At 43.9% G+C, this 11212-nt stretch overlaps 1 protein-coding gene across 1 annotated transcript; it reads right to left on the bottom strand.

The window, feature by feature from the left end:
• Window positions 1-7364: 7364 nt before the first annotated feature.
• LOC138601121 (serine/threonine-protein kinase/endoribonuclease IRE1-like) lies at window positions 7365-11212 on the bottom strand. The gene is made up of 5 exons (XM_069672703.1): window positions 9837-11212; window positions 9563-9726; window positions 9264-9487; window positions 7551-7680; window positions 7365-7466 (listed from the first exon to the last, which is right to left on the bottom strand). The coding sequence occupies exons 1-5, from the start codon at window positions 11161-11163 to the stop codon at window positions 7365-7367; spliced, it is 1947 nt and encodes a 648-aa protein (XP_069528804.1). The 5' UTR covers window positions 11164-11212.

Consider the following 11212-nt stretch of genomic DNA (forward strand, 5'->3'; position numbering starts at 1 on the left):
AAGAAGCAGAACACAGACACTGAGGCTGGTTTCAAAGCAAAAGAGTGTATTACAAACTCAAAAAAAGTGTAAGAAGGTGAAGGCAGGGCTGAGGTAAGGGGAGCCAAGGTTCTTTTCCTGAGTGAGTGAGTCAAAAAAGGATTCCAGGAGTAGGCTGGTGGTGGGAGAAGGTACTGGCAAGGCACTGTAATGCAGAAATGCAGAAGAAATAAGGGTAAGAGAAACAGGAATGCAAAATCTGGATAGCAAAAGGACGAAGCGTACCGACTGTCGAACTGAGTCTACGATCTGGCAGTGTGGTGGTGAAGAAGCCGGGTATTTGTAGCAGAGTTGATTAGATGATTAGCAGCTGCCCACTGGCTCCCACACACCTGAACCCACTCCTGTAATTAAGCAGAGACAGACAAAAAGAAACAGGGAGGGAGAGAGACCTGCTAGGAGGCAGCAGTGGGCGTGACAGTACCCCTCCCCCTACGGGCGCCACCTGGCGCACATCCCAGCCCGTCAGGATGCTGCCGATTGAAGTCCCGGATGAGGGATGCATCCTCGATGTGCCGGCGTGGGACCCAACAATGCTCCTCTGGGCCATAACCCTCCCAGTCCACCAAATACTGAAATCCACGACCACGACGGCGCACATCCAGCAGCCGCCGGACTGTGTACACTGGCCCACCGTCCAACATCCGGGGAGGAGGAGGGGGAGGTGTGGGTGGACACAAAGGACTTGGGAGACATGAAAAATTGGATGGATGCGAAAAGAGGCAGGGAGCTTCAGGCGAACAGCACAAGGGTTAATCAAGGATTCAATCTCAAAAAGTCCAATGAAACGAGGAGACAATTTCTTGGACTCCACTCTAAGAGGAAGATTCTTTGTACTGAGCCATACCTTCTGTCCCGGAATGTAACTAGGAGCTGGAGTGCGGCGGCGATTAGCCTGTTTCTGCATCCTGGCAGAGGAACGGAGGAGAGCAGCCCTGGACTGCTTCCACATCCTGAAGAAGCAGCGCATTTGGGCTTGGACTGAAGGGACAGCCAGTTCCTCTTCCTGTGCAGGGAACAAGAGAGGTTGATATCCAAGTGAACACAGAAAAGGTGACATACCAGAGGAGGCGTTGGGCAGGGTGTTATGAGCATATTCGATCCAGGGAAGGAGGGGGCTCCAGGAGGATGGATTAGAGGAGGTGATGCAACGGAGGGCAGCCTCCATCTCCTGATTAGCTCTCTCCGTCTGACCGTTAGTTTGAGGATGGTACCTGGAGGAAAGGCTGGTGGTGGCTCCCAGGGAAGAACAGAAGGCTCTCCAAACTTCAGATGTAAATTGTGGTCCTCTGTCAGAAACAATGTCAGAAGGCAAACCATGGAGACGGAAGACATGTTCTACAAGGAGGTCAGCAGTTTCCTTGGCAGAGGGAAGTTTGGGCAGAGCAAGGAAATGGTGGTCTTATTCTGAGCACACACAGAACAGGCAGAGATAAAAGAGCGTACGTCAACATCCATGGTGGGCCACCAGAATCGGCGACGTATGAAGGCCAAAGTCCGGTTGATTCCAGGATGACAGGTGAACCGAGAGGAGTGGGACCACTGGAGGACTTGCAAACGAACAGAATCTGGAACAAAAAGATAGTTATCGGGGCCACCTCCTGGGTCAACCTGCTGGTTCTGGGCCTGTTTAACCAGTGATTCAATCTCCCAGGAAACAGAAGAAATGAAACAGGTAGGTGGCAAGATGGGTTCAGGGTGCAAACTGGTTTCTTCTGCTGAGAACTGGTGTGATAAAGCATCAGGCTTAGTGTTACGAGAACCAGGGCGATAAGTTAAGGTGAAGTTAAACCTGCCAAAATAAAGGGCCCACCTGGCTTGTCTGGAGTTCAGCCTCTTAGCTGACTGGATATATGAGAGATTCTTGTGGTCCGTCCATACCACAAATGGCTGGGCTGCTCCTTCCAGCCAGTGGCGCCACTCCTCCAATGCCAGCTTCACAGCTAGGAGTTCACGGTTTCCAATGTCATAGTTCCTCTGCTGGGAAGAGTCTGCGGGAGAAAAAGGCACATGGATGGAGTTTAATATCAGTAGCAGCACGCTGTGACAGAACTGCTCCTACCCCCGTGTCTCAAGCATCCACCTCCACAATGAATTGACGGCCGGGGTCAGGTTGGATCAGTATGGGCGCTGAGGCAAAGCGATGCTTGCGGTCTTGGAAGGCGGCTTCGGCCTCTTGGGTCCAGTGGAAGGGGATAGCAGTAGAGGTGAGAGCAGTGAGGGGAGCAGCGAGGCGGCTGTAGTTGTTAATAAATCTCCGATAGAAATTGACAAATCCCAGAAAGCGCTGAAGCAGTTTGCGGCTGGTGGGGACTGGCCATTCTGTCACGGCAGAAACTTTAGCTGGGTCCATTTGTATCTCTCCCTGAGCAATGATGGAACCAAGAAAAGAGATTTTAGACGCATTAAATTCACATTTCTCTGCCTTAACATACAGCTTATTCTCCAGGAGGTGCTGCAGAACCTGACGTACATGTTGCTCATGCTCAGATATAGATTTGGAGAAAATGAGGATGTCGTCTAGATACACAAACAGAGATCTGTTTAGCATATCACGGAGAACATCATTGACAAGGGCCTGGAAAACAGCTGGTGCATTAGTCAAGCCAAATGGCATTACTAGATACTCAAAATGTCCCAAGGGTGTTTTGAATGCCGTCTTCCATTAATCTCCTTCACGGATACGAACCAGGTGGTAAGCGTCAGGGACTGATCCTTGCTGAACACTGGGGCGAGGTCATGGTAAACATCCGGTACAGAGGAGAGGTCGGGAGGTTCAGGCTGTGGCTCAGAAGAAACTGGGGTTAGGGCAGAATGCAAACAGTTACTGTGACAAAAGGTGCTCCAAGAAGTAATTTTACCTGCAGCCCAGTCAATGTGTGGATTATGAGTCTTCAGCCAAGGGAGGCCCAGGACCAGTGGAGTTTGGGGGCAGTCAATGACGTGTAGCCTGACCTTTTCTAAATGATTACCTAAAATCCTGAGGATAATGGGGACTGTTTGGTGGACTACTTGGGGTAACTTAATGCTTTGGCATTAAGGGGTGTGTTAAAGCGTTCAGTGTGGATCTCCATTTGGTGGACAACATGTGCATCAATGAAACTTTCATCAGCCCCACAATCAACAAGGGCAAAAAGTGGTAATGATAGGGACTGCCACTGGAGGGAGGCATGTAACTGAAGACGAAGGGAAGAAAGACAAGCTGCTTGGCTCACCGTGATTTCCCCCATTACTGGTGAGCCTGGTCTTTTACAGGGCGTGATGGGCATGTGGAGATGAAATGGCCAGTTAAACCACAATAGAGACAGGACTTACTGTTGATGCAGCGGGTCCTCTCCTCAGGTGTTAGCCGAGCTCTGCCTAGCTGCATCGGCTCAGGCTCAGCCTCAATGCTTCCTGTGAATGCTCGGATATGTTCGGGAGTTACCTTAGGAGTGTGGCGAGGGGGGGCTGGTAAGAAAGCAGATAGTTTGGAACCTCTCTCCCTGCGGCGCTCCCGGAGATGGTTATCAATTTTAATGGCCAAGGCAACAAGTTGATCTAGGGACTCGGGTTCATCTCTGGACACAAGTTCATCCTTGATAACATCACTTAAGGCATTTTGAAAATCCCTCCGCAACGCTTCATCATTCCATCCACTCTCCGCTGCTAGGGTGCGAAAATACACTGCCATCTCTGCCACACTTTGGGGACCCTGCCGGAGAATGAGCAGGCGTTTAGCAGCGTCTTTGCCCCGAACAGGGTGATTAAATACCTTTCTCATCTCCGCTGTGAAGGCTTGATAGGAGAAACACATTGGCTCTCCCAAACTGCAGATCCCCAGGCTCGAGCAGTTCCAGTCATGGAGTCAACATAAGCTATGCGGGAGCGGTCAGTGGCATAAGAGAGGGACTGTTGCTCAAACACTAAGGAGCATTGAGTCAAAAAGGCACCGCAGGAACCCAGATCTCCAGAATAACGTTCTGGGGCTGGGATGAAAGGCTCATGGGGGACAGGGACCTAATTGGGAGCCAGATCAGGAGCTGCTGGGGAAGAAGCCAGAGGGGGTGAGATTGGCAGAGTAGGAGCAGCCTGAATGAGATGAGTGGTGAGTTTGGCTACTTGGTTTGTTAACAGGGTAATTTGATGAAGCATGGCCTGATTACTTTCAGAGAGGGTCTTCAACACTTGATCATGTTCCCCCAGGAGAATGCCCTGATTGGAAACGGCAAATTTGATTTGTGAAAAATCTGATGGATTTTCTAAACCTGTGTCTGCTGGTTTCATTTTTCTGGCCAGATCGTACTGTTGCGCAGGAAAAAGGAACTTGAACCCAAGAAGCAGAACACAGACACTGAGGCTGGTTTCAAAGCAAAAGAGTGTATTACAAACTCAAAAAAAGGTAAGAAGGTGAAGGCAGGGCTGAGGTAAGGGGAGCCAAGGTTCTTTTCCTGAGTGAGTGGGTCAAAAAAGGATTCCAGGAGTAGGCTGGTGGTGGGAGCAGGTACTGGCAAGGCACTGTAATGCAGAAATGCAGAAGAAATAAGGGTAATAGAAACAAGAATGCAAAATCTGGATAGCAAAAGGACGAAGCGTACCGACTGAAGGTGAAGGCAGGGCTGAGGTAAGGGGAGCCAAGGTTCTTTTCCTGAGGGAGTGGGTCAAAAAAGGATTCCAGGAGTAGGCTGGTGGTTCGAGAAGGTCCAAGGCACTGTAGGCAGAAGAAATAAAAGGTAAGAAAAACAGGAATGCAAAATCTGGAGAGCAAAAGGCCGAAGTGTACCGACTGTCGAACTGATTCTACGATCTGGCAGTGTGTTGGTGAAGAAGCCGGGTATTTGTAGCAGAGTTGATTAGATGATTAGCAGCTGCCCACTGGCTCCCACACACCTGAACCCACTCCTGTAATTAAGCAGAGACAGACAAAAAGAAACAGGGAGGGAGAGAGACCTGCTAGGAGGCAGCAGTGGGCGTGACAATTATATTTATCTGAGTCCACTGACGTCTGGTGTGAGTTGTAGCCCAAAAAGAAAAGTTAAATTATGTCGCAACAACTGTGATCATTTTTTAAACTTGTCAGTCGGTTTTATTAATATCCACTTATAGCACTCTGAACTACATTGAATGGGGAGTTTCTTTTCATATGTTTGTTTGAATTAGCATTGGCTAAATATTTCACCTCCTAAAACTACAATCTTTATTTTCACTGTACACAATATAGTCTATATCACCTACAGTAACATTTTCACGTAATAACTACAGTCTAAAGGCCGGGGTCTCAGTTACAATAATTAAAGGTTTGTGCTTTCAAGACATTCCCTGTATGGAAAAAGCAAAGGGCTGTGATACGACCATAGTGGGTGGAGGTGTTGTAATGGAGTACATTTTGTTTTTAAAGGTGTTTTGAATATTTTTTACTTGATGTATATCAATGGAGTAAAGATCTTATAAAATTACGCAGTCCAGTTCACCAGCACTAGAAACTGCAATCCCCAAAATAAAGAGTTAGGGTCATTTATACTCTTGTGTCAGTAACAATGGAAACTGAACATTGTTATATATGTAAAGGCAGAGTTTAGAGAACAGAATGATATCTGATATTTAAAAAGTTCCATCAACTCTGGAAGAATAAAGACCAACTTTATTGTCACAAACATGTTTTGGCTTATGGCTTTCATCAGTGCCATCATTAAACACAACAAAGAACATTAAGTAAGATGAGTATGAAGGAAACAAAAGTATCAACACATACATATTAGCCAATGGGGTACCCACACATAATGGGCTGCAAGCCAATCACATTCCCAAACTGGCGGTGAGGCAAGAGATGTGCCCGAGCTTGCACAGAGGAACTCTTAACCAAAATGTGCCTCTTTGTTGTGGTTTACTTAAAAAAAGAACAAAATATGTATATATATATTGTACAAACAATGTAAATGTCTTTAACATGTAAAATATATAGAAATATGAAGATTAAATGCAAAAATTAAAAAAAGTAAAATAACTCTTTCATCAAGAAACCTTTGTGATGCTCCAGGCAACAAATGATATGAGACATAAATCCAAAATGCTTCTGTCTTTTTCCACTACCAACTATTTGGCTGGACTTGTTTCTATTCATTGAAAGATGTGATGCTGCATTTCACTGAAGTGTCTTGCAACAGGACTTGTTACACCTTTCTGCCCACAAAGTGTTTTTAAAGGCACAGGAGGAGGTCAGAAATTATTTACAATGGCCTCCTTACATTAGTTAATATTACCACTCTCTATATGAACATTGCTTGTATGTTTCAATCAGAAAAAATACACACTAGTTATTCCTCATTTCAAAGAGTCAGGCCTCCAATATCAAGAGGCTTTCAAATATGTCTTTTTGCTTAACAGTGCACTTGTATGTCCACAGCAAAAGGCAAATGTAGGGTTTGCTCTGCTGATTTAAAACCACCCAGCAACAGCTTTTGCATTTAGAAGCAGTTCATTTAAATCAACTCAGTGGCAGCATCCCTCATTTACATCTAATTACTGTCCCTGCTAAAGCAAAAGACTGAGGCCATGAGCCTGGTGTCACTTTACAGTTGGCTCAGTAAAAATTCTTTGAGATTCTTGAATTGGGACATTGAGATGTTCGTTGGAGTTTGATGGTGGCACTGCAGCTGTGGTGGTGATGTTTGCTCTCGGTAACTCTTCTGTTCTTAACATTTTCCGAAGAGATGGCTTCAAATTCCAGCCTTGGTTTTTGGCAAATATATAAACGCTTCCAAAAAGATCAGGAAACATCGACATCAGATCAAATTTGGTGGCCTCATCTTCACTGAAAATAGAGAATTAAAACTGATTATTATTATTAAACTATTAGAAAGTCAGTGAGACAGTATAGATTAGATTATCATTTTTATTGTTTTTGTTCTTTGTTGCTTTTATTGTTTTATTGGACACATAGAAACCCCGTACAAAAAGAACATAACATAACACATAACACATAACATTGCTTTCCCTCCCATCAGTTACCGGGTGGTGTTCTTTAATGATGCTGTGGCGGAGGGAACAAAACTCCTGCCATAGCGTGCCCTTTTACAGGCCAACGTCTTGTAACTGCGACCTGATGGAAGCAGTGTGAAGGATGAATTGAGGGGGTGTCCGGGGTCATGTCCAATGATGTGTTCTGTGTGTGATGGCTTTGCTGTTATGATCTGAGAGGTTGCGGATGGGGAGGCCAATTATATTGGAGGCGGTTTGTGTTATACGTATGAGTTAATTATAATATGCCAGTATTTACAAACTGGAGAGATGATTAAACTCGTACCAAGAAATCATTAAAACAGTAGTTAAAAACATTAAATAACTTACTAGTGCTCAAGGAGGTTTCGCATGAAGCGCAGTAGTCCCAGAATGTTTTCAGGGTAGGCTTTCTTCTTACCATCCAACTTCTGGACCAACTCTGGTGGAAACTATAACACAATAATAAGTTATAATTATACATCATGATGAAGTGAAATTCAGAAATACAAACTAGTGGGATACGTTGCGTTCACCTGATTTTTCCACAGTTTGAAGGATCCAACTCCAGCGCATTTTTCCAACGAAGAAATGAATTCTGCGTCAGCATTTTGAAACTTTGCCACTTCCTCCTTGTTTCCAATCTTTCTTAAATACTCTACTCTCCTGAAAAATGAAATTGTAAGTTTATGGTGCGTGTTTAACAAAATAACCAAATAAAACCTGTTCTCAATGCAAAGTCATCAAATACCAATGCTTAGTCACTGCCCTCGGCTTGTCATAGAGAGATACTTCAAATCTAATGCCTTTGTAAACCCACAGGCTTCAATATTAAACTGCTTTGAGCAATGTAGTAGTAAGACTTTCGAAGTCCAAACAATGTCCAAACAGGACTTGCCTTTTCAAAAATTATAATGAGATGCTACCAAAGTATGTTGACAGGAGAAGAGAACACAAAACTTTTGGTATCATATGATCTTTTGCTAAATCCTATGATTTTCCCCAGCCATGCTCAAAACTCTATGGATGGTTATGTCAGTGTCTCCATTGGTTGGTCCACCACTTTAGTTCAGCCTGAAATATGTCAACAACTTTCTGATGGATTCCTATGAAAATGTGTAAAGAGGACGACAGTTACCAAAGGGTAGATCGTAGCGACTCAATGACCCAATTACTTTTTATCAAATTTCGAGTTTCTCCATTACTTTGGTTTCTAATGAAATACCTGCAAAACTGATGACATTTGCGCATCCAAATGATCATAAATAATAACCTGTAATGTGTGTTTAGTATTTATAAGCAAATACTGGAGAGGTTGGATGCTTTACTGTGCGTTCACACCGAACACGAAGCAAATATTCGCCTCGCGTTACTCGCGTGAGTTTGACCGCCGGATCCAAATTTGCATTTAAATAACAGGCAAATATTCGCCCTTCGCTTCTGGAATGGAGGAAGAATGGAGGAAGCTGGGCTTATCTCCATGGTTACCAACGGCGTCAGGAGAATATTGATGTTGATAGGCTTTTGCTACACCACGTGATGCGAATTCGCTGAGGATGTTCAATTTTTTCAACTCACGCAAATTTGCATCACCATCATTTGCGTCATTTGCGCCGCCATCATTCGCGTCATTCGCGCCGCCTTACGCGAATTTGCATCTACTTGCGTCATTGCATTGACTTTGTATGGAATGTCGCCGCAGATTCGCATCTATTCGTGTTCGGTGTGAATGCACAGTTAGAGTTAAAGGTGCTGAGACATCCAGAGCTCAGAGTAGAGCTGCAGCTCCTTCGCATCCAAATGAGCCAGCTAAGGTGGTTGGGGCATCTAAAAAAGATGCCTCCTGGGCACGTAAAAGTGGAAAAACATTGCAAGGTAGAGAGCTTGCTGGAAGGACAATATATATATATCAAATCAGGATGAGTTGGTAAAAAACGTAGCTGGGGAGAGGGTCATCTAACTTGCTTAGCCTGCGCGACCCCAAATAAGCAGAAAAATATGGGGGGATGGATAGAAACCTATATAACTTCTTTTCAGTACGACTGAGCAAAAAAATGTAAATGTCTTTTAGATGAGAATGAAAGTGTCTTCTTTTATGCCAGTATATATACAGTATATCTCCCTTTTTTCAATTTCTTCCAATAAATGTAGAGATATTAATCTCCGGACCAAAGTGGAAGACCAACCAAAGCACTGGCAATGCCATCCAGTAGAAAATGCAGATCAATCCATCAGCATTTCTTCCTTACCTCTCCGGGGTCCAAAAGAAAGGATGACTCAAGCATTCTTCAACTTTAGGTCTCTTCTTTGGTTCCTCATTGATCATCCACTCAATGAGATCTTTTGCCACCACATCTCGAACATGGTCCAAAGTGTACCTCCCTTCATAAATGTTGTTCTCACATTGATAAGATTTGTCGCCAAAAGGATGGTGTCCCCCAGAGAGGATATAATAAATCAGCATCCCTGCCACCTTAAAGATTAACAATTGACACACTTTAAGGAAATGATTTTTAAAGAAGTCATCAATTAAGTTTGTGTAACAAACCTGTATATCAGTGTTGGACTTGTATGGTACGTCAGCTTCTTCTGTTAAGGTCTCCTTGGCCTTCCAGCACTTTGTTCCAGCAGTTCCTGTGCGGTGAGTTGTTTGGCCTTTGGACAACCGTCTACTGATGCCAAAATCAGCTAGTCTTGCTCTCCCATTAACATCTGCGGGAAAAATAAAATGGAAAACTTGTACAAAATAATTATAACTTTGTATATTGTAGGCATTACCTGAATATCATTCATTATCTCAATATATATTTAACTAGTCTTACCAATCAGAACGTTGGGTGGTTTGAGATCCCGGTGGAGAATTGGAGGACTTTGACAATGAAGCACCCTTAAACTCTCGAGCACCTGATAGACGAGTTTCTTCACCTGCAGATCATCAGCTTTATTGGTGCTGATGTATTCTTCCAGGGTGTATTCACAAAGTTGAAGACCAAGATATCCAAAGTACTCATCCTCGGCAAAGTCAACGTATCGTACGATTGATTGATGATCAAGCTCTGGAAGTCGTAGAAATCCTTCCTCATTCTTCAGCACCTGATAGTTGCATTTGGACATTCTCTTAATAGCAACTTCAGTGCCATCATCTCTCAGCCCCAGAAAGACTTCAGTACCATCACTTCCCTTTGCTATGCGCAATTCTTCTGTGTTCACATAAATCATGCTCCCAATTCTAGTTACTTTACTTTTATCAGTGCTCAAGAGCTTCTCTAATTTTTCTCTCCACCTCTTGCTGACTTGGAGCCATTTATGTTTTCCTGAATTTACAGTGGTGTACTGTAATGGCTTAGCTGCTGTTACTTCAGTTGTAGCAGTGCAACCTTCATCATCAGTTGATGCTTTATACTCTTCGCATTCTGAGTTTGGTTTGCTGAGATGATTTTTCAGTCGCCTGAGCACTTCTTTAAGATCTTTTAGCATATTCATTTCAGCAGATATCAGTATGTCATCAGGTACTGAAGTTATCCCTGCTGACTTAATGAAGTTCACTGCATTTTCGAATGAGAGCAAATTTCCAAATATGCCGTATGTGAAGACTCTTATGTCAGTGGAGTGTACGTCCTGCCCAAAATGAACAATGGTTTTGCATAACTTCTCGTTTAAGGCAGGATCCCAGCCATTTTTGCCTTTTGTTTTCTGTGTTATCAAATAAAGTGTTCGTATAACATCTTCACATACATTAGGTCTCTTTCCTGGGCTTAGCTGTTCCAGTAGATGTGGGATCAGGGCACATGCTTGCTCATTTGGTATCTCTTCAACAGTACACAAAACTGCATACAAACTAACAATTGCCTGGGGAACACAATGCTTTGAAATGTTTGGGAAGCGACTGATCACACCTGCAATATAGGTGTCCACATTGCCTGTGTCCTTCAGCCACTTGATACATCTCTGGCCATACTTTTCTTCATCTCGCCCAGTTACAGATATAAGGGTTTCAAATATGATCAGGTGGGTCTGAGGATTCTCCCACAGCATGTTACTGTCAAAGGCTTTTTCAGGTTGATTCCTTCGTATAGCAAGCCAGATATCCAGGAAATAACTCACTTTGGAGCATAACTCATCCCCTTTTGTTGCAAGATTACAAGCCATCTGAGATATTTTTTCATCATGAGTGACACATTCAGGATCAGTGAGGGGT

This window comes from Semicossyphus pulcher, unplaced genomic scaffold (genome assembly GCF_022749685.1).
Source record: "Semicossyphus pulcher isolate SPU_LCO1_2020_fin unplaced genomic scaffold, fSemPul1.0.p SCAF_21, whole genome shotgun sequence".
In the NCBI taxonomy this organism is placed as follows: domain Eukaryota; kingdom Metazoa; phylum Chordata; class Actinopteri; order Labriformes; family Labridae; genus Semicossyphus; species Semicossyphus pulcher.

Coding starts and splice junctions, on each gene's coding strand:
- LOC138601121 (XM_069672703.1), bottom strand. CDS start 11,163: ATGGCTTGTAATCTTGCAACAAAAGGGGATGAGTTATGCTCCAAAGTG. Junction 9,488..9,562: donor AGTCCAACACTGATATACAG/GTTTGTTACACA, acceptor TTAATCTTTAAG/GTGGCAGGGATGCTGATTTA. Junction 7,467..7,550: donor TCAAACTGTGGAAAAATCAG/GTGAACGCAACG, acceptor ATTGTGTTATAG/TTTCCACCAGAGTTGGTCCA.